The sequence below is a fragment of the Lathyrus oleraceus genome, chromosome 3 (assembly GCF_024323335.1).
Source record: "Lathyrus oleraceus cultivar Zhongwan6 chromosome 3, CAAS_Psat_ZW6_1.0, whole genome shotgun sequence".
NCBI classification, from domain to species: domain Eukaryota; kingdom Viridiplantae; phylum Streptophyta; class Magnoliopsida; order Fabales; family Fabaceae; genus Lathyrus; species Lathyrus oleraceus.
In genome coordinates this window covers 10,268,766-10,292,720 of record NC_066581.1, presented here as the reverse complement: position 1 = coordinate 10,292,720, position 23,955 = coordinate 10,268,766, and the positions used below count along the sequence as shown (strand labels likewise).

Genomic DNA, 23,955 nt, shown 5'->3' with positions numbered 1-23,955 from the left:
TTTTGTAATGAGCTGAATAGAGTATTCATAACATTGTAATTCGCAGTATTTTACAATTGCAAAGTGAATAAGAAATTTTCCACAGTTTGTGGGCAGAAAGAAACTCTGCAGAATTTTATTACTCTTCTCCTTCATCGTTCTTTACACTCTTTCTTTCTCCATTGTTCTTCTCTTTTCATTGCTATTGTGTGGGTAATAACAATCTTGTTCATCAAGATTGATTGAAATTCTCCATAGATTTTGGGGGATTTCCAACAGCAGCGACATGTCTGAATGTGGTAGATCGGACTAATCAATCAAGTTGTTTCCTCATATGAAACTGATGTTAGAATTTCGTAAGCGCCATCAAGTCGGTGACGAGTATACGAACCGTCAACCATGGAAGTGAAAACTAGTGGTGACCGCCTTGCCATATATTCCCTAGTAAAAAGGTAGCCCATGTATTCTGAGTTATGTCAGCACTTGTTCCGTCAATGACTCTTATCTAGAGCAATGCTAGTATTTTCCAAAAAGAAGAGGTTGAAGTGATATAGAAAAGTTCCAGGTTAATTTTACCGGAGTTCCATATTGAATGTCAAAAATTCTTGCTAAAATATTAAAAGGTTAACCCTCTAATATTAGTCAAGGAAGATCACAAATGATTAATTAATATTATGATTGGTATGGTGGAGGATGATGTGATCAACTCCATTTCAGAAATGCTGGAGTCTTACATGTATATTGCTCTCACCCAATTGTCTGATCTCTCCTTTGATATCTACCTTCCACCATTAAAAGACTCACCTAATTATGGCCATAAATAATGGTAATATGACCATTAGTGAAACAACATAGCATTTAGCCTTTACCGTCGTTCATTATTAATGCAGGTCATAATCTTCAAGTTATTTATGAAGATTATTAATGCAGGTCATAATCTTCAAGTGATTTATGAAGGAACGTTATAATAGACAGATCTTAACTTTTTAACCATTGCAGCAGGTGACCAACCCAGCCCTCCTAGATCTATCACGGGTCCGTCTGTGTATTTTAACCGAAATCTTACACGATGTCATCCAATATTAAAGATAGATATCTCGACCCTCCTATATTATAGCATTTTATGAATATTTATAAATAATTATTTAAATATTATAATTAAAGAACTAAAAAAATATAAAATCATTAAAGAACTAAAAATGAAATTTAGGACATTTAAGAAGATTACAAATCTAATCATTAAGCTATTTTTACAATCATTCATCAAAATCTTACAGTGAAATTCATGAAAATCTTTAATGAAATGCTGAAACCCCAATGAAGGAAGGGGGTAGAAAGTAAGAAGACTTTCTCGATTTGTCTCCTATATATTTATATCTATGAAAATACACCAACAGATTCAGATAAAATGCAGCATTAAAAAAAAAAGCTTGCTCAACCAAGATGTTAAAAGCATACAAGTCTTCTAGTTCTATATCCATAACATGAGAATTTTCAGTTTTGGTTCGTTGTAAAAAAGAAAAACTAGATACTACTCAACCTTCTTACTCCCTAAATTACATTCAAGATGAGAAAAATGGTAATAACCAAATAAATATACATCTTTTATTTTAGATAATACCACATTGGTTGGTCTTTTATACTCAACCAACCTTATTCCCTAAACTGACCAAAATTGAAGATCAACCCAATCTTACTTATTAGCCTCCATCATCAGTTCTTTAACTTGTCTAACAGCATTACTTACAGCATAAAGGCTCATCTTTTTAACCTGTAAAAGACAGAGAGAGATCTTTTTTGAAATGCAAGGACAGTAAGTAAAAGTGGGAAGCTCAACATGCATCAGAAACTAAACACACTTGCCTCCAATTTGTCCTCCTTCGCTCTGTGGTATTTTGGGAGTAAACGAAACTCTTCTGTTAGTCGTAAACATTCTCCAACGTTTTCCGGTGAAACAAAGTCAAGTGCAACCTTCATACATGACTGACCAATGAAAATAAGTTAATATAGTTGTTGGAACAATAAATTCCTTACAAGGTTTGTATTACTAAATACTTCCTCAAAAACTTTCAGCAACAACGTCGTCATCATGCAATATTACCTGTCTATTTCTCACTTGATGAGGACATCCTGCTGGAATGAAAACAGCTTCTCCAAGATGTTGCTCAAAAGTCCATGGTTCAACATCTGCGTGTAGAAAACGATGTTACTATTTTGTGGTACTAGTTTTTATCCAAGTTTAAATCGGGAAAATAAAGCGAGGATCTTACTAAATTCTCTTTTGAGCTGTTTCTTATGCCTCGCATTTAAGAATATAGTCTGATCGTGAATGGGATGTATAACCTGAAACCAGCATATTAAGAGAGATTGAGCTCTTCGCCTTTGGTTAGTACTTAGTTATAGTAAACAATGGCTGGAAATGCTACTCACCGAATCAACGAGTTCATTGTTGATATGACGAAATTCCTTCTGGTGCTTTCTTACGTACTCGATTAACTTTGGGACATCTTCCCGGCGGAATATGTCCCAAACAGCGCCACCAAGGACAGCCTCCTCAGCTCCTTTATCAATGTCCAAGGAATCTCTCCCATGGCCTTGTTTTGACTCTATCTTGGGATCACCAGCCTCAGCTTCACTATAAAGTTCTAAGTCGTCTTCTTTATCATATGTCTTCTTCAATTTGTTTATGCTTTCTCTCTGCCAGTCCTCTATATTCACCTTGTTTGTGTGTGTCAGCACATTCACCTAAACATCCATCACAAAATTACTCAAATACTGCAAAAATAGGAGGTTGCAAATTTTCAGGAGTGGATACAATTAGACTTGAATACTAATTGTTTGTTATCAAATTGAACAGAAACACATAAACACAAAAAAACAACTCCATACTGAAGATTATTGGTGATGATGCATGAATTAACTAAACACATTTTCTGTCCATGCCATGGTTGGCTTTGTGTGGGCTAGCAAATTATTTCTGATACTGACCGAACCTCTAATACTTGTTGGAGTCTATTAAAGATCTTTTATTTCAAGTGATGTTTGTTTTTAATTTGGAGTCTTCTTAAAAGTGTATTGACTTTTTTGATACTAAACTGTTGTATCTTTTAATTATCTCCTTTTGTGACTGTGATAATTCAGTTATCTTTAGAAGCCTTTTGTGTAACTTGAGCACATAGATTAGTTTTAGTAATCTAAAGGTATGTGTTTAGCATTCAACTTGCATGTCTATAAATAGAAGTTCATGCACATTTTCATAGTTTTTTATGTTGGTAGAATTTAACAAGTTTTGATATTTTTGTGAAGTAGAGAATTATTCCGAAGATTATTGATTGAACCATTGTAGATCTTATCAAGCTTTTCAAATTTCATTGCAATCACTTTTTTATCTATCTTTTCCATGGAAGACGGTCATTCATCTCTATGTTCATCTCCTGATCAAATTCACTTTTAAGTTTTTTTTTTCTTGATTAGTGTTTCTAAAATGATTCGTAAAAATTGTTTGAAAAATTGAATTCAACCAGAAAAATATCATTTTTAGATTCACATCATTGAGTCTTCACTTGTCATTATACTACATGGTTTTTTGCAACCCAACTTTCCCATTTGCTATTTGCTAGAGCAGCCCAACTTTCCCATTTGCTTCAAAAGATATAGGACATCCCATTTGCTAAGTTGCTAACATCTCCCTTACAACTTGTTTTTTAATTTCATCACTTGTGATAATAATATCACCTACATTAACCAAAAGAATGTTTTACAAAAGAGAGTTTGGTTGTTTGGTCTTTTGGCTCTGCTTGTACTCAAATAATACTATAGCCCAAGTTTACCCCCTAATTCAAATACAGGGAGACTTTTTCATGCTGCAGAGTTGAAAATAATCTTATGAATATCATTTCAAAGGTAATGAGAGAATGATTGCTAATTTATTCACTGGTATACCTATAAGGCCTAATTAACACAGGCATAATACCATTTGTACAAATAATAAAAAACAATATTTACAAAACTCTCCTTCAAATTGGTGAATTGATATATATCATTCACATCTTACAAGTAAATTGGTTGTCAACTAATATCTAAAAGAAATGTAGATTGTAGTTATTAATCCATTATTTATTTGTTTATTTTATGCATTTTGCCCCGTTATGGTACTCAGAATTATGAACAATACTGATAGTCGATTTATTGTCACAAATCAACTCAACTTCATAGAGACTCACACTTTATCTTCAAACCTTCTAGCACAATATTAATCCACGGTAGCTTATAAATTGTGTCATAGTTCTAAATTCTACATCAACACTCAAGCAAGACACTGAGCTTTTCTTCTTGTTTCTCCAAGACACAAGGTTTCCCCACAGGAAGATGTAATACACTTCAATGGACCTTCTATCACTCATTGAACCTACATAGTCGACGTCAATATAAGTCTCCATAGTGAAACTTTCACATCTTTTGAATAGGAGTCATCTCTCTAGAATGACCTTAAGATATTGCGGTTTGTGGGTGGATTATGCATGGACTGTCTCACAATATTGATTGCATATGTGAAGTTTGGCCTTCTATAAGTCAAGTAAATAAACTTCTCCACTAATCTTTGATACCGAACCTTATGAATCTTAGCACTTTCACTTCATAGTTTATCCAATAATTTTGTTTGATAGAAACACTTGCAGGGTTTACATCTAAATTTGTTTGTTTCCGACAAAGAGATCGTGCACATTCTTTCCCTAAAAAATAAAAAATGTCTTATTGTGACTAAGTCACCTCAATTGTGAAGAAATACTCAGTCCCCCGTGTTCTTTCATCTCAAACTCTACAGATAGTCTTTCCTTGAATAATTATCTCTTAATCATATCATCGCCTCTAATAATGATATCGTCAACATAAACAAGAACAATAAGTTTTCTTCCGTGTAAATGTTTGAAGAAAACGTATAATTTCCCTTGCTCGGCTTGTTGTCTACGCCCTTTATTCGTTTTGTCAATCTTCAAACCATGCTCGGGGAGACTATTCTAGCCCATATAAGATTTCCTCACTCAGCACGTTTGGTTTGTTCCACCAATGGGTCAAAATTCGGGCAGAATCTCCATATACACATCCTCTTTTAAGTTTATATCTAAGAAACCGTTTGTGACATAAAAAAAAAGCATAAGTCGGAATTAGGGTGAGCAACAAGAAACATTAAAATCTGAACAATGTTCGTGTTCACCATTGGAGCAAATATCTCATTGTGATTAATATCATGTATCTTAGGGTATCTTTTTGCCACCAGACTAACCTTGTACTACCTTTGTTTCATTATATTAGAGACAACTCATTTTTTAGGTTCATTGAATAATTAATGTATCTAGTCTACAAACTGATCAAATACATTGATTATTCACTGAACTTAAAAACTGAGTTGTCTCTTATATAAATGAACGAAGATAGTATTAATCAAGATGGTGTATGATTTGTGCTTGACTTCATAGATCCACCTGCATCCAACGGGTTTCTTTCCTTCCAACTCAGGTCTCATTTCTTTGAAGTGCTAACATTTTCTCATCCATAGCTTCAACCTAATTGTCTTTCTGTTGAACATATGATGAAATTCTCACACATTTGTTTCATTATATCAGAGACAACTCATTTTTTAGGTTCATTGAATAATTAATGTATCTAGTCTACAAACTGATCAAATACAATGATTATTCACTGATCTTAAAAACTGACTTGTCTCTTATATAAATGAACGAAGATAGTATTAATCAAGATGGTGTATGATTTGTGTTTGACTTCATAGATCCACCTGCATCCAACGGGTTTCTTTCCTTCCAACTCAGGTCTCATTTCTTTCAAGTGCTAACATTTTCTCATCCATAGCTTCAACCCAATTGTCTTTCTGTTGAACATATGATGAGATTCTCACACATTCAACAACTATAATAAAATGTTGATGTTGCATACAAAAATTATTAGAGGAGATAAATTGAGAAATAAGATATTTGGAACAATACCCCTTTTCTTTTCTCAAAACAATAAGAAAATCATCTGGATCAATATTGTAAGTATCATAAATTTAAGAATCACTAATAGAATGATTACTTTTCGTACTTACTTCTGCCTCAAACGATTGAGGTTGTTTCAAGAATAGGTCAGATTTGCTTCTTCTCTAATACACTAATAGTAGTTCACTAGCTTTGGTCTTTGTTGGTGTTGAGGGAGTCGATTCATAATAATAAAAGAGAAACTAGGAACCGAAACAAAAAGGAACTTGGGTTACCCAAATGGTATGTGTACTTTGATGTAAAAATGAATGAACATTCGAGATATTTCTAATTTATCCTTAATAAAAAAAGTCAAATTACTCGGGAAAGTGATTAATAAAAGAAATAAACTATCTTGCACCAAAAATATTAGAAATAGGAAAAGTCCCCAAACATTAGAATGAATTAAATCAAATGGTTAATAAGTTATTTGACGGAACAGAATGGAGCAGAATGAAACATGATGGAATTGAGTGGAGAGAAGCGAAATGGAACAAAGATTTCATTCAATTGTTTGGATATTTTTTATAATTTGACGGAACAGAATATAACAAGTTATTTCATTCCACTTTATACATTTCAGACGGGGTGGCATGAAATTTGAAGGATTTGATTCCGCTCCATCCATTATTTACAAATCCAAACAATGAAATCTGAATATATACCACTGCATTCCATTTCATTCCATCACATTCCATCAATCGTACAACTAATAGGGAGAAAAAAACATGACGGAAAGAAATGTTTGACTTAAAAGACTAGTTTTAAAAACAAAGATAGAAACATAGACCTCATAAAAAAAATAAAAAAAATAAAAAAGAGGAAAACCAAGACGCTAGGGTTGAAGCTAGATTTGTGAGATAGAAGTGTGATACTATCACTAGACCAAAGTGCGGAAGATAACACATTCAAACCAATTCATTCATCAGACAATTAGTACAACTCCTATCATCTTTCCGGTTGCAAGAACCTGAAAAGTAGAATGAGAATAAAAAAGATTACCACATAATTATGGTCCTTGATAAGCTTATGAATAGGGATAAAACTATGAAGGCGTGTGGGAACATGTAGAAGTCTTCCGATTTATAACAAGGTTGGAGTTCAAAGTTCTAGAAGGAGAAGTATATGAAGTCAACAGTTCTAAATGAGACATCAAATGATCATTGATTTCAGAATCCAAACATTCTTAGACAATAGTACCAAATATTCTTATAGGCATAGTACGAGAGGCACTACGGGATCAAGAGGAAAAGGCTCTTTTCACCCATTTCCATATGAGTGACTAGAAATAATCTCATCATTTGCCATTTAAAAGGAAGAGAAAAAAATAGCCAACGAAAACTGTTGTCAAACGCCTTTAATGTGCATGCCTTATTCTCTCCATTAGTAGCATCATCCATTTACAGTACCTCCAAATATCCATGCAAAAAAGCATTTTTGACACCAATTTGGTGCATTCCTGATGCATCATTCTGAATTTGTATCACATCTTCCTCTTTTTGTGGCATGCAGGTGTAGCTCATATAGGCTCTGATATTTTTTCTCAATTTAGTTCATATGATTGGTTTTTCTGTTGTTTTGAGCATACTTGAGGAACACCTTGGCTTTAAAAAATGGTCGAAATCATAAGATGAAATTATGGGACGAGTATGGAAGCAAACCAAAGACATTTTTTTGACAAGTTTAGTCTCTAAAAAATCATATCTTTAACAGCCCATTCCTTCAACATTTCAACATTAATATAAGGAATGGTCGATTTGAACACATATATTATCATAGTGCTAATCCTGATCCCCAAAGGCATTCTAGAAGGCAAAATGCCTTTACTTAATTTCTTGCAACTTTATTTTTGTCTTTGTTTGTTGGCATTACTTTATTTTTTGTTGGTATAACCTTCTCTTTGTTAAACTATTTATCTCCGTTTAATTAATTGAGTTATAACTAAAGACCACATACCAGCAATTAAACTTATCAAACTTATCAGAGATTGGTAAGGACTCCCAGCAACAGGTTTCTACTTGTTAAAAACATAAAAAGATTTCCAAGGGAAGAAATTACCGCATCAGACACATCGCAGTGCAGTTTTGTAACAGAATCTCCTCGGCCAAGCTCTTCAGAAAACCCATAAGCAATGTATGTTTTGGGTCCCAAATCTGGTTTCAACGAGTCATTAGGAAGTTTACTGGCAAAATTTAAAAGACCCGATTTTGGATCAGTGTAGTCCATATAGGGGAGTGCAGCAAGGAATTCAGCACCATGCCTCGGCAAGCGCTCTTCAAAAGAGGTCGATGAAGGCCAATCTTTTAATTTCAACATTTCTGGCCACTTATTTTTATGCATTCGACCCTTTAGGTAGCCTTGGAAAAACTGGTGTATATTTATTTCAACCTGTGAAGCAGAGCCATGTACATAAAGTGAAGTATGAATGAGTAGATAAATTATTTTCAAATTATTTACTTGTATAACTTACCCCGCACCAATCCAAGCAATCGACAGCCTTGACACTTTGTGTTTCCTCCTTGAACTTCACTTTGGAACCTGTTTCTCGGAGGGCCCTCCACATTACCATTGGTTCCCAACTAAGACCAGATGTTTTGTCCAGAACATTTCTCACAACCACAGGTTCTCCCCTCATCCAGTGCCTCTGGAAGTGCTCGATCTCATCATCAGAAATACCAAGGGCATTTGGACTATATAAGAAGTTATCTTTATTGTCATCCCGAAATGCTGCTCTCCTGACTTCAGGATTGATTTTTCCTTCTACCAAATTTAGCTGGCATACAGAACACTTTTCAGTAATATCTACATCCAGAGGCGCATAATTTCTAGTGAGATCCTCAGCATTATTTAGCAGCTTTGCCACCCAATTAGCTTTGTAAATGCGTCTCAGTTCAAGCAATGCAGAACTACAACCTCCACGCTGTTTTGGAGGACATGGAATGTTACCATCACTATTAGCTTTCCATTCTGGGAAGGGAGAGAGCATGTCAGACTGGGAAGGTAAACTAGTAGGTGCAAGTTCACTTTCCCAGTCATATCTTCTACGATGTGTTTTACTCTGATTTTTTGTTGAACAATGATTGTGAAAAATCTTTCCAAAATTTTCATGAGATGTTCCAGCCTCCATGCCTCCAGGTTGGCATCCCTCTCTGAGCTCTTGACAGCACACGAGACAGAGATCATAAGAGCAACTGGTGTTGGGGCAGCTACGGTAAAATCCATGTATGGATGTACTGCAATTGTCACTGCCATTATAACAGAGGGATTCAGTTTACGACCAAATAGGATATTAAAAGATAAAAGCAATCAAAGCCTCAAGGTAACAAAGCCTTTTTGTAAAATATATGAGAAGAACCGCATTCTTATCCACAAAGTCCCAGACAAACCAAAGGCAAAGAAGATGGAACAAAATAGTAACAGAAATTATAATGATTGCATTATAATTTCTTATGATAGTATGCTCCGTAAGCGTACCAGTACAAGCGCTCACTTTCATTTAGCTTTGATCTTGTTATGTCAATTTCTTGCACTTGCTTACCTAACATCATAATCAGATAGAATTAAAAAACAAAACAAAACAAAAATAAATTTCTATACGCATGTTTCTCATCATGTTACCCCTTATTTTGGTTTCAGTCTCTAGTTCCAAGCTCTGCTCCTTGTGGACATGCCTCAGAACTGGCAGGGCTTTAGATAGTAAGTACAGCAGTCGCTGTAATTTGACCCTGGCATCTACTTCTCGGTCCTGTGAAACAAGGACAAGAATTAAACCAAATTAACAGTTAGCATGTAAATTATATAATGATGTCAAATTTATGAATTTTGAAAACAGATAGGATGACATCTACCATTCGCGGAGGAAACTCCCGCAAGCAAGCTTTGCAGTTGCAATTGCCCCAACAAAATGGACATGCATTCTCAAATTCCTTATGGGTTTTTCCTGGATACCTGATTAATCTCAATCACAGTCAGCAATCAGCATTGTGAAAATAAGAAAAGGCCAAAAGTTAATTGATGTGTATGCAGTGTTATCAGATATTGTACATGGCGGTACTATGGGGGATATTCATGGCAGTTATTGGGCTCGCCAATATGGTAAATATCAGCTGATATTGCGGGGGGGTTTCGCTACAATGGCACCACAAAGCGGCCAGTATGGCGGGGTTTTGACTCTCCGCCGTGAACCACAATCAACAACACTATATGTGCTATGATAAAACAACTAGCTTCTTCACGACAAAGTCATCAAAAAATAATTTTTACCTTACAGAAAATAAATCTTACCAGTTCTTAATGCATTCATAACAATAGCGCTTTTTGTTGCAACTTGAGCAAAAGACAACACCAGTCTTATCATTCCGTTGGCACTGATGGCACATCAAACTTCCACCCTCCTTGGTTTTGGTAGATAAACACTGAGAAACCAAAATTACAGGTAAGAGAACCTTCACCAACAAACAATATTACAATTTTTTTTTGATATTTTGATTCTATATGGCCTACCTTAATATAGTAACCAACTATATGAGCGTCAAGGGAGTACTATGAACACTCTCCCAAACGCTCATTCTTTTATTGGCTGAAACACACGACATAAAGTGGTAGGACCCATAAAAGAACGAGTGTTTGAGAGAGTGTTAAAAATAGAATATTGATAGCACTTCTCACATATCATAACACTTTAAAGCTAAACAAAGAACATTTTTCAAAAGATTTATATGGTGCATGATGACACTGAACTATGGTGTGATTATTCTCTACTGACCCGTTGTTTGGTATCTTTAACTCCATTTATGGGTTTATTGACCTTATACACATCAATTAATCCTTTCCCAGAATCACCTTCATTCTCCTGCAAATTGAATTGAATTAAAACACAATCGGAACATAATAGGTATTATTAAACCATCAAAAAATAAAAATCTAACTTGATCGATCGGTTTCTTCTTCTTTCTGGTGGAGTTTCCATTGAGCGCCGAGTCCGATCCGTTATTGAGATCGGCGATCTTCCTCCTCCTGCTGTAGAATCTGAGTTTTTCCGCCTCTTGAATTCCGTTCTGGATTTGATTGTTAAGCCTCGGCACCTGTTTCTCTCCGGCGACACCGCCTCGGTTTTCCGCCGCATTAGGGCGGCCACCGTAAAAGGAGTCCATCTACGATTTACCGGAATTCGGTGGAGAGAGAATTAGGATGCTATTTAAAATTTCTATATTAGTTGACTTGTGATGTAATTGAAAAGTGTGTGTTTTTAGAGTAAAAAGAGAACTTTTTACTCTAAATCAAATTAAATAAATGACCTAAATTTGAATAATTCATACTTGTGCAAGTGAATAAATATAAATTCAGGATTTGGAATTTGCAATATCTTTAATATGGCGTGAGAATTGTGGTGTCGCTATCTATATTTGAGTCCCCACTGTTTCTCTCTATCAGAGTTTCGAATCTAGGTTTCCAAAACGTGACCCTCGTGTTATACCTACCCACTTTAACTTCAGGATTTCTTCTTTTCAAAATAGTAACTTTTTTTAAGGTATTATATTTTTTAAGATAACCTTTTTTAATTATTTCTTATAAAACTATTACACTTTTCCACTTACTAAAGAAATATCCTACCTTTCTCCCATAAATATTTATACTCATTTTCTTTTAATTTCTTTTTAGGGAAAAATCTTATTAAAAAACTTAGAAATTAAAGATAGTATATTATTAGGGTAAAGAATTATTATAATGAAAATATTTTATATTATTCAATCATAAAAATGTGATGTGATGGGATACACAGATCTTATTGATTATATTTTTTCTTAAATATTTATACTAAAGTTTTTAATAAAATAAAATTTAATGATTTAATTTAGGATTAAATATGATTTTAATCCCTATATATTTATAGCACTATTCAATTTTAATACTTATAAAAAATTTCTTTGAATAACAGTCTTTTAAAATTTTGTTTTGAAGTTTTGAGAAATAATAGAGGATTTTGAAACATATGAAGGATTCTTTGAAAAAAAAATATAAGGGTTTTTACTTAGAGAGTTTTGGAGGATTTATGCTTATTCATAACACCAAAAATTATCTAATTTGGGCAAAATTTATACTACCTCCGATTAGTATAAATTGAGAAGGACTTAGACAAATCATTCGAATATAATTTTTTGGAGAGCTTAGATAAAATATTTAAATATAATTTTTTTATAGTATTTGAAAATTTTAAAATATATTAATGATAAGAGTATTTTATTATTCTAAACAAAAACAAAAATTCAAAAAATGTTAAAAAATTTTCTATATTTTTTATTTAAAAAAAAATGTTTCGAAGCTTTCTCTTCCCTTCCCCTCCAAACTTTCAACTAAAGGCTAAATATTTTCCGTCCATAAATTTGCTCCCTCATGTTAATTTCCACTAATGGAGGCTGAGGTGGCAGCACACATAATTTGACTTTTGCAGCTTGGGAGGTTTTAACTTGTTCTTCATGACTTAAAAATAGCTAGATTTTATTAAGGTAGTAAATGAAAAATCACAAGCAAACATTTCATCTTGCACCATTTGAACTCCCTTTGAAACCTACTAAGTCACAAACGACTCTCTTCTGCGTTCTTATGCATTCGTTTGTGTTCTGTTCCGCGTTCTTGTGGTTCATCCCTTTCGTTTGAAGCCTATTACGAAGAAAAGCGAAAAAAACGTTAATTTGTTATTATGGTGGTCCCAATCTCTTTATTGAAAGCGTGTGGTGGTCTCATTGAGACATTTCGAAAGCGCATCTTGTGGTCCATCTCAGATATGTTTATCTTTTTACTAAATTCTTTGTTTCTATGTTGAGTATCAGTTTAGGGTTTATTTATGGTGTAAAAAAATTGATCCTAAGTGTAATGTACATGACATGTGATTATTTAAGGTTGTGTTTCACACCAATGGTTCTTTCGTAAAAGATCTCAACTTAAGATATGGTGGTGGAGATATTTATGTGTATAATGGTAAAGATCTGGATTGTTGGTCTTATTTTAAAACATGTCACTTAACCAAGGGGATTGATTTTGAGTTTGATGTTGACCCGTTGAAAATGTGGTGGAAACATGATGGTGGTAATTATGAAGATTTAAAACCCTTTATGGATGATGGAGATGCATCTGAGTTAGTTGGGTTTGCATTTGGAAATAATTGTGAGGTAGAAATATACACTAAGCCTGAACCACTTATATGAGAACCCACTTTTATGGATAAGGTAATAGAGAAAATGAAGGGAAACAAATTTGATAGAGAGGTTGTTAATTATAGTGAATCAAGTTATGAACCAGTGAAGATTATCTATTTTGATGGTAGTGAGGAGGTGAGGATGAATGAGTTTGATGTAAGTATTGGTGGAAGCCAACTGAAGACTTCTTGGTAAGTGTACTGATAATATCGAAGTAATAAAAAGATCAAATCCACAAGTTTTCCTCTAAGTGAAGTTAGCTGAAATATGTCCACTGGACGCATCACACGCTCAAAGGTACAACAGAGTCGCCACCGAACTTTATTTATCTGAAAAGAGGGAAGGGAAAATATCGATAAAACCCAAGGGAAAACAGAGAAACGAGTAAGGAAGTCGGTTATGCAAGGGAAAGGTATTAGCACCCCTGACATCCATGGTACTCCATGGGAACCATTTTAAATGTTCTTGCTCGGATGGGTATTACTATCTTCATGTACTTGCAAAATAGAAAATGGGTTAAAAAAGGATATTCGAGGAGGATTTTGGCCCTCGTGCCTACGTATTTATATGGTACAATGAGAAAGTCAGAGTCTCGTAGTTTATAGAACCAGATAAAGAAAATGGGGAAGAGGAAAGAAGGGTGGAGAAAAGTACTTGCTAAGGACTCTCATCCTCGTGCCTACGTATCCTCACAGTGCAATAAGGAAGTCAGAGCTTCGTAGTTCGAAGAATAAAGACTAAAAAAGAGAAAGATGACTGGGGGTGGTGTTAAAACCAAAGCAAAAAGATGGTGTCAAAAGCAAGGAAAAGTGGGGGTTAACCATAAAGGTGTGTCTCGTAATTGTGGTGTCATAATCAAGAACAAAAAGTTAAAAGTGGTGTCAAAACCAAGAAAGGGAATGACCATGAAGGTGTATCCTAAAAAGAATATGGTGTCAAAACCAAGAAAGGGGAATGACCATGAAGATGTATCCCAAAAAGAAAGTGGTGTCAAAATCAAGAAAGGGGAATAACCATGAAGGTGTATCCCAAAAAAAAAGTGGTGTCATAACCAAGAAAGGGAATGACCATGAAGGTGTATCCTAAAAAAAAGTGGTGTCAAAACCAAGAAAGGGGAATGACCGTGAGGTGTATCCCTAAATTGTGATGTCAAAACCAATAAAGGGGAATGGCCATGATGGTGTATCCCAAAAAGAAATTGGTGTTAAAACCAAGAAAGTGGAATGACCATGAAGGCGTATCCCAAAAAGAAAGTGGTGTCAAAACCAAGAAAGAGGAATGACCATGAAGGTGTATCCCAAAAACAAAGTGGTGTCAAAACCAAGAAAAGTAAATGACCATGAAGGTGTATTCTTGAATTGTGGTGTCAAAACCAAGAAAGAGGAATGACTATGAAGGTGTATCCTAAAAAGAAATTGGTGTTAAAACCAGGAAAGGGGAATGACCATGAAGGTGTATCCCAAAAAGAAAGTGATGTTATAACCAAGAAAAGGGAATGACCATGAAGGTGTATCCCAAAAATAAAGTGATTACAATGGTGTTTAAACCAAAATGGGAGATAAAAGGAGCCACTGAGCTAGTTTCAGACTTGTCAGTGAATTGACTGGGTCATTCGTCCTATACTTAGAGATATTCTAGACAAGTGTAAGAAAGATTCCCTATCATCATTTTCTATTGCTTAAGGCTCATGGCATGCAAGCCTAGTCAATGGCTAACAAGTTGTTGAATTAGGTTTCCAATGGTGCTTGTTGGGATGAGTCAAATCTACCGAGGAAAGCTGAGGAAAGTTGTAGTCTATTGGGGTCTTGAACTTGTTGGTAGGATGAAGCTCCAAAGTAAAAAAGGCAAGTATCATCAAGTGATCAAGAGACTTATGGTCACTTGACAAAGATAAAGGGAAATGTAACAGATGAAGGGATTTAGTTGATCAAATGGGAGTTTGATCAAGCCAAATCAATGGAATGGGATTAATGAACAAATAAAGATGCATGATCATACAAAACTAGCCTAAAGTCTCATTGTTAGGTAGCCCAAGAGAAAGGTATGTGGGTGCAAAGTGTAATGTCATATGTCTCATTGTTAGGTAGCCCAAGAGAAAGCCATGTGTGTGCATGTGTGCTAAACCTAAATAGATGGATGAAATAAGCAAAGGCATAAAGCAGATGAATTACCACCACAAGCTCACATGTTCAACAGGAGCAAAATAAGTTAAAGTGTCCACAAGGTCCATGTTGGTGTAAGCCCTAGAGGTCAACACTTTTGGTACTTGTATCGAATTATTTATTAGCAATAAAAGGATTTTTCTTTATTATGTTTGTTTAATAAAGTCCGTAGAATAGCTAGTCTGTTTAATGTATCAAGTGTGACTTAATCATGAGATCCCATTAAACATAATGACATTATTCTTAAAGTATCTGTAGTCGAGCTTTGTTGTGAAGTAGGATAACATTAAAGCATTAAGACTATTATGTATATAGACTGATGATCACATCTCATGGATCATGGATAAGGAGTTATCAAGTTGTAAACATAGGTATGAATATTAGGAGTAATATTTATACTGGATTGACCCGCTATGAGAATACTACATAGAATGTTATGCAAAGTGTCATAAGTTATTCTCATGGTGATAATGGTGTATACCACCTTTCGACCTGAAACCACTATGGACCCTAGATGTAGAGTCGAGTGTTTTATTGTTGATCAAACGTTGTCTGTAACTGGATGATCATAAAGACAGTTGATGGGTACTCCACAAAGCATGCTGAGGGACATGAGTGACCTAGATGGAATTTGCCCATCCTGCGTAACAGGATAAAGGTCTAAGGGTCCAATATTGAACTGGACAAGGATGACACGTTTTATGCCTTGTATTCAATATAGACTAAGGGCAAAAAGGGTAATTGTACACACAAGTATTATCACAAAAAAGGGATTTGTTAGATCACATGACATTTTCGTGTCTTGGGTAGCAGTAATGTGTTACTAGATACCACTCAATATTTATTATGTTAAATACGTGATTTAATATAATTGCCAATATCGCGAAAACCTACAAGGTCAAACACAAAAGGACAGATTGATGAGAGACAAAGTAAATAAGAAACACCATAAGGTACAATGCACTTAAGTGAATTTTAGAACATCGTAAGGTACGATGCACTTAAGTAGAATATGAAATATGGTAAGGTACCACACGCTTAAGTGATTTTAGGTATACCATAAGATATGGGCCACATACACTTAAGTGGGCTTTTTAGCTTGCATCCCACACAAGTGGTTCTATAAATAGAACCCTTGTATATAAGCATTTCAGTTGATGAAATTTCGTTTCTCTCTCTCTCACACACACTTAAAGCCTTCATTTGTAGCAGCTAGCACTGAGACTGAAGAAATCCATTCGTGTGGACGGAGTAGAGGCGTTGTCACCATTCAACGCTCGTGATCACTCCTTAGATCTGCATCAAAGGTTTCAATCGCCACAAGAGGTAACGGTTTCTATCATTGGTCATGCCCATTCTTAAGGATCACTAAAGGAAAAAAATTAATTTATGTTGCGTCTTGGATCGCAATTTTCCTTCAGTGGTATCAGAGACACTTATGAAACCATGTATCTGATAGCTGTTCATTTTTTTTATTAATATGATTAAAAGACAAAATGAATTAAATAATAAATGAGTAATTAAATTTCACATCATATGTGTATGATTTGGATGATTGATGTTGACTATGCTTCGAAATCCGACGTTAGTATGGTGCAGCAGCGATACATCGATCGTCCATAGGTTACACAAATGAGATCGATCTATTTATATATACGATATAAGTAATTCTGATGCAAAATATGGTATATATGATATATTGTTTCTATTTCGTTCATTCAAACACTTAATGATTGATATTCCTTTGAGCGATCAATGGTCATTTGCTTCGGAATCCGACATTAGTATGGTGAAGTAATGATGTGTTGATTAATCGTACTGAATTATCAATCGAGGTGTGTTTGACGGTATGAAATTGATGCATTAGGATTCATGACGGTACAAGGGTTATGCTGTCAAAGAGTTATGTGATTAGGGTTGTGACTTCACAAGAGTTGTGCTTTAAAGTATCAAGTGTTGATGCGAAAAACGGTCAGCGGAACCACCGTCCGCTGACGGGGCAGCGGAACCCCCGGCTAACTCTGTGTAGTGTGATCAATCGCCGAAATTTAATTTGGTTTATTTAATTAACATAATTTAAATTAATAATAATGTGTTTATTATTATTGTCTTGTGCTGATCAGTTATGGCCTTAGTTTTCCTTTATTTTGTTTTTGGGATTTTAAAATACGGCATGCGTGTCGTGCCTCTCTTTTAATCTCTTAATGTAACTTATTTTCTCATCTCACGCCCTCATATGTAAAACTAGTTTCTTTTATGTAATGTAATATTATGAAGAAAGAGAAGAATACAATATCAAAGGAGGACAACCTTGAAGATCTTGCTTGGATAAGCTTAGATCGTTATTAGGTTAACTTAGGTTCTCTCATTGGCTTGGGAGAACAATTGCGCCAGGGGCCATAACTGTTTCATTTTGTATGTATATTGATGCATATGAGAGACGATTTATATGATAAATAAGTCGGTGAGATCAAAATAATTGCAAAATCCCTCAAATTAAATATTAAGTTTATGTTTTCCAAGTTTTAGCACTCATTAAGACTAGTATCGAATAATGTAGGTTTCGCCTACGCGAGGTGCATGTTCTATATTAGTAAGATGTGAAGGGATAATTGTAATATCCAATTGCTAAAACAATTGGTCAAACTTAACTAAATAAATTATAATAAGATTATATACGTTTAGAAGGAAGAGTTGGAAATGATCCATATGACAGATTGGAATAAGGAGTTATTCACCCAACTAAAATATTCAAGAGTTATAATAGATACAATTGGAAGGAGTTCCTACCTGAATAACCTAGTTTTGTGTAATCCGCCTACGCGGACTTAAAACAAAGTGAAATGTGGATCTCGACCCACTAGAAAAATCTTCCAACGGGATTTTTCGAATCAAATGGTGAGGGTCATTTGTTTTGAGTAAAATAGTGGGAGCACATTTAATTAAAAGTCTAATTAAATATGTTATTTTAATGATACTTATATTTTTCATATTTTCATGTAGATTACCATGACAATAAACACCTCTAACAATATTTTATGATCAATTCTTCATAAGAAAAAATTGTCTAGGACAAATTTTCTGGATTTGCACCGAAATCTGAGGATTGTCCACAAGCATGATAAAAAGTTATATGTCTTCGTGAAACATGTTACTGAAGAGGAACCTTCTAGTTCTGCACCAAAGGCAGAAATGGATGCTTATAAGAAGCATGTCAATGATGCCAATGAAGTTACTTGCCTCATGCTAGCTACCATGAACTCGGAGTTGTAAAAGCAACACGAGAACATAGCAGCGTTCGATATGATCGGACACCTGAAGACGATCTATCAAGAGAAGGCAAGGCATGAAAGGTTTGAAGTTTCAAAAGCCATTTTTCAAGGAAAGTTAGCTGAGAGAGCCCTTGTAGGTCCCCATGTGCTCAAGATGATTGGGTATGTGGAGAACCTTGAGAAGTTGGGTTTTCCCCTCAGAAAGGAACTTGCGACTGATTTGATATTGCAATTGTTTCCAAAGAGCTTCAGTCAATTTGTCCTTAATTTCAACATGAATGTTATGGACAAAACTCTTCCTGAACTGCTAGGCATATTAAGAATTGCTTAGAAGAATCTGAAGTCAAAAGGGAAGTCCATTTTGATGATCGGAAATGGAAAGAAACAGAACAAAAGGCCCACCAAGCAGGGTGGTAAATGGAAAGGCAAGGAAGTTGCCAAATCCAAACCCACTGCTCATGCTTTGAAGCCTAGTGGAGGTATGGCAAAGGATGTCACTTGATTCTATTGCGGTAAGACCGAACACTAGAAGAGAAATTTCCCAAAGCACCTGGAAGATAAGAAGAATGGAGTAGAGACTTCAACTTCATGTATTTTTGTTATTGAAATTAATCTATCTACTTCTGCATCATGAGTATTAGATACTGGATGTGGTTCTCACATTTGTACCAATGTGCAGGGGCTAAAAAGGAGTAGAGATTTGGCAAAAGGTGAAGTTGACCTACGAGTTGGCAATGGAGCAAAGGTTGTTGCTTTAGCCGTAGGAACTTATGTATTGACTTTACCTAGTGGTTTAATAATTCAGTTAGAGAAATGTTTTTATGTACCTGCAATTACCAGGAATATTATTTTCATTTCTTGTTTGGACACATTTGGTTTTTCATTCATAATAAAGAACAATTGTTGCTCCATTTATTTGAATATATATTATATGCTAATGCACAAATGAACAATGGACTATATGTCCTTGATCTTGAAATGCCTATTTATAACATTAATACTAAAAGGATGAAACCTAATGATTTAAATCCAAATTACCTTTGGCATTGTCGATTAGGCCACATAAATGAGAAACGCATTTCCAAACTCCATAAAGATGGACTCTTGGACTCTTTTGATTATGAATCATATGAGACATGCAGATCTTGTTTTATTGGAAAGATGACAAAGTCTCCATTCACATGAAAAGGTGAGAGAGCTAATGATCTTTTGGCCCTCATACATACTGATGTATGTGGACCACTGAACATACCAGCCAGAGGAGGTTTTCAGTACTTCATCACATTTACTGATGATTTCAGTAGATATATTTATGTGTATTTAATGAAACACAAATCAAATTCCTTTGAAAAGTTCAAGAAATTCAAGAATGAAGTACAAAAATAACTAGGTAAGAATATTAAAACTCTTTGATCAAATCGAGGTGGTGAATATTTAAGACTAGAGTTTGATGACCATATGAAAGAGTGTGGGATTCTATCCCAACTTACTCCTCCTGGAACACCCCAATGGAACGGTGTATCTGAGAGAAGAAATTGAACCTTGTTGGACATAGTCCGATCCATGATGAGTCATGCCGATATTCCAAACTCCTTTTGGGGACATGCACTATTGAAAGCAACTTACACACTTAACCGTGTTCCATCCAAAAAGGTTGAGAAGACACCATATGAGATATGGAGTGGTAAGAAACCATATATGTCTTATATGAAGATTTGGGATTGCGAAGTTTATGTGAAACAAAAAATTTCAACTAAGCTTGAGCCCAAATATGACAAATGCTTATTTGTGGGATATCCTAAAGAAACAAGAGGGTATTACTTCTATAATCCTTCTGAGGGCAAAGTGTTTGTCGCTCGAACTGGAGTCTTCCTAGAAACGGATTTTATTTCTAAAGGAATCAGTGGGAGGAAACGATGAGATCTCGTTAGCCACATCATTGACCTCTTCCTTGTGGTACAAAACCTTGAGGGGTTTCAGGGGTCATTTGCCTTTCTCACTACTTGGCCCAGAAATCAAGATATATGTACCTGAGCTTTCCTCCTTGAGTGTTGGTGACCTAATGTCAATCAATCTTTGCAGCTTGAACTTAAAAGTCTTGCATTCCTCGATGGAGTGCCCCATTGTTCCAGTATGGTATCCGAACTTGACCTTCGGGTGATCTTCTTCAAAGACTAAGTTCTTTTTGTTAATCAGTTCTCGTACTAAGGCTTTCAGTGCTAAGCAAGAATCTAGGTCATGTCACACCACCCCTTTATGGAATTCACATGTTTCATTTGGATTGTACATTTGGATTGTCACCAAAGCATTCTGGATCAATAGCGAGTAGAGATTGCTATATGGCACTGGGTCGTTGTGATCTTTGTTCCCCCTGTTCTGATTCTGATTTTTGTTCCAAACCTGACTTCGGTGATTTTGAGGAGGAATAGCTAGAGGATGTTAATGATGACATCTTGAGGGAGGGCCATATACCGGTAGATGAGGAGTTGCCAACTAGAATTTCCATTGACTTGGGGTAATACCAGATGGATGTGGAGCAGTAGCTCCCTCTGTTGCAACAATAGGTATGGGATGACCCTCTTTTCTCAATAAGGCTTGCAGGGTTTCCACGACCCATCTCATTTGGCTCTTCAAAAGATTGAGTTCCTTCTTCAATGCTTTTTGACTTTTCCTTAGCTCGTCCATCATCTCCTAAGACATGGTTCTTTGTTCTAAACGCGTGTTGGGAATCACTTTGCTGATGATGTGTCTTTTTTATTTTGTCTGGAAAATGACATGCATTCTGATGAGATGCAGATGCAATGGAATGCGAATGAATGCAATGCAAGCCATGTATATTTGTGTTTTCCTTTCAATACACAGGTTCAAAAGTATGAGGTACTGATGAATCTAATTACTTTCCAAGAATAGGTTCTCACCAGGTATGGTCTAGGGTTACAAAGGTTCCCAGAGTCATGGATCCACAAGATTGTTTGCTGCCTGCGGCAAGTTACTTGTCGGGCGTCAACTCCATGCAAAGAATCTACTCTAAGTGAGGTTCTCACATCAATCCAACGAGAAATTCATCTCGCGGACCCACACTACGCAACCATCTTTCCTAGTTTACCAAAGGATTAAGGTTCTACAAATGGTCCTTAGAGTCATGGATCCAGATGAAAATATCGAAGCTTATGAAAACTTACTTGTCGGGCAACAACATCCTCCAAAGGATCTACTCTAAGTGAGATTCTCGTACTGACCCAACGAGAAATTCATCTCGCAGACCCGCACTACTCAACCTCGTCCTATCTTATGTTTTTACTCGAGACTCGGGTAGAGAGTCTTTTCCACAAGGTTTGTAATCAGAGTATCCAAGTACCAAAGCATAATGGAAGGTTTGCAACAAATTATATTAATATGACAATAAATATAGCAAAAGCAAGAAAAGCCATACAAGTAAACAAACAAAGGTAAACAAACAACCTAACTAGGCTTGACTCACTTAGAGAAATCATGTCTTTCCCCAGCAGAGTCGCCATCTGTCGCACCTCGAAAAATGAGAACACGACTTAACGGAGCACAATCGTACGCTCGCATGATGGACTGAACAGAGTCGCCACCGAACATATATTTATTCCTAAAAAGGAAAGGGGAAATATCAATAAAACCCAAGAAAGAACGACAATGATTATGATCGTTGTAACCAAATCAGGGTTCAGGAGTCGATTACGCAAGGGGAAGGTATTGGCACCCCTCACGTCTGTTGTACTCAACGGGAACCATTAGGTTAATTGTGTGCGTCAGTGTTAGCTTAGAAATGTTAGGCTTCTCAAGTTATTAGGAGGGAAAGAAAGAATAGAGAGAGAAGAATGTTTTTGGATTTTTAACGAAGGGGACTAAACCTAAGTTTTTTTATTAATGGGCCTGACAAGATTTACAAATCCCGCTCCTACGTATCTCTGGATGCAATAGAGAATTCAATGCTTACGTAGTTCTGGATAGAAAATGTTTGTTTGTTGGTCGATTTTAGCGAAAGCTATCTTGTATTAATCGACGAGAAACATTGTTTTACCCAAAACAGACGAGGAGCGGATGTATACATCACATCAAATGGATTTGCAAATCAACATTCGGAAAAACATCACTTATCTCAACTCAACAATTATGGATGAAGCATTGCTTTACATCACCTTAAAACAAGATGTCTTTCGTTTATGAAAAGGTTTTTAAAGATCAATCGCACGGCGGCGAAAAAAGAGTTTGATTGGTTGAATGCATTTTTGGGCTTGAAAGACGAATATTTATGACTTGCGAGCTCTTACAACCTGGGTCTAATACTCGGGACTACGTCTGGACCTTTCGCCCAGGTAATCTTTTTCTTTCAATTTTATTGAGAAAAAACGTTTGAATATTTACAAGTATTTTGAAGAGAAGACGAATACATAGGGCTTACAAGTTCTTACAACTTGAGCCTAATATTCGGGATTACGACTGGATATTCCATCCAGGGTAATCTTTTTCTTCAGATTTTATTGAGGAAAATACGTTTGAATATTTACAAATATTTTGAAGAAAAAACGCATACATAGGGCTTACAAACTCTTACAACTTAGGCCTAATATTCGGGATTACGACTGAATATTCCATCCAGGGTAATCTTTTTCTTCAGGTTTAATTATGAAAATGGTTTGAAATGACTTAAGGGTAACTGAAATGTAGACGAGTAAATCTGAGCACTCAAAAAGAAAATAGCTCATTGTAAGAAGGCCCAAGAGTAAGCCATGGGACCGAAAGTCAACCGAAATCGAGAGCAGATTAAATTTAACTCTAAGCTAACTTAGAGTGGATTCATGTAAGAATCACTCTATAAGAAGTTGAACAACAATCTATGTGTCCAAGCGATTTTCAAAAGCTAAATTGAATTTTAACTCCAAGATCGCAACGACAAATAAAGCAATAACCAAGCACATTATTATTATTACAGTTGTGTCACATTTTTCACATCAACTCAAAATAATCAAAAAATAAAAAGGTAAACACAACACACACGCGTTACCCACAATGAATATGCATGGTTACAGAATCGAAATAAAACTATAATAAAATAAAATATGAAAACAATATTAACAATATATATATATATATATATATATATATATATATATATATATATATATATATATATATATATATATATATATATATATATATATATATATATTGTTAATATTGTTTTCATATTTTATTTTATTATAGTTTTATTTCGATTCTGTAACCATATTTTACTAAAAACTCTATATATAACAACAACAAAAATGGAAATATATATATATAT

The 23,955-nt window shown here is 35.2% G+C and overlaps 1 protein-coding gene across 1 annotated transcript; it reads right to left on the bottom strand.

The window, feature by feature from the left end:
• Positions 1–1,423: 1,423 nt before the first annotated feature.
• LOC127132105 (lysine-specific demethylase JMJ27) lies at positions 1,424–11,421 on the bottom strand. The gene is made up of 13 exons (XM_051060978.1): positions 10,940–11,421; positions 10,777–10,863; positions 10,296–10,426; positions 9,860–9,959; positions 9,630–9,756; positions 9,486–9,549; positions 8,482–9,256; positions 8,070–8,399; positions 2,410–2,724; positions 2,250–2,322; positions 2,081–2,166; positions 1,843–1,962; positions 1,424–1,750 (listed from the first exon to the last, which is right to left on the bottom strand). Exons 1-13 carry the CDS (start codon positions 11,162–11,164, stop codon positions 1,673–1,675), a joined length of 2,511 nt encoding a protein of 836 aa, XP_050916935.1. The 5' UTR covers positions 11,165–11,421; the 3' UTR covers positions 1,424–1,672.
• Positions 11,422–23,955: the final 12,534 nt, after the last annotated feature.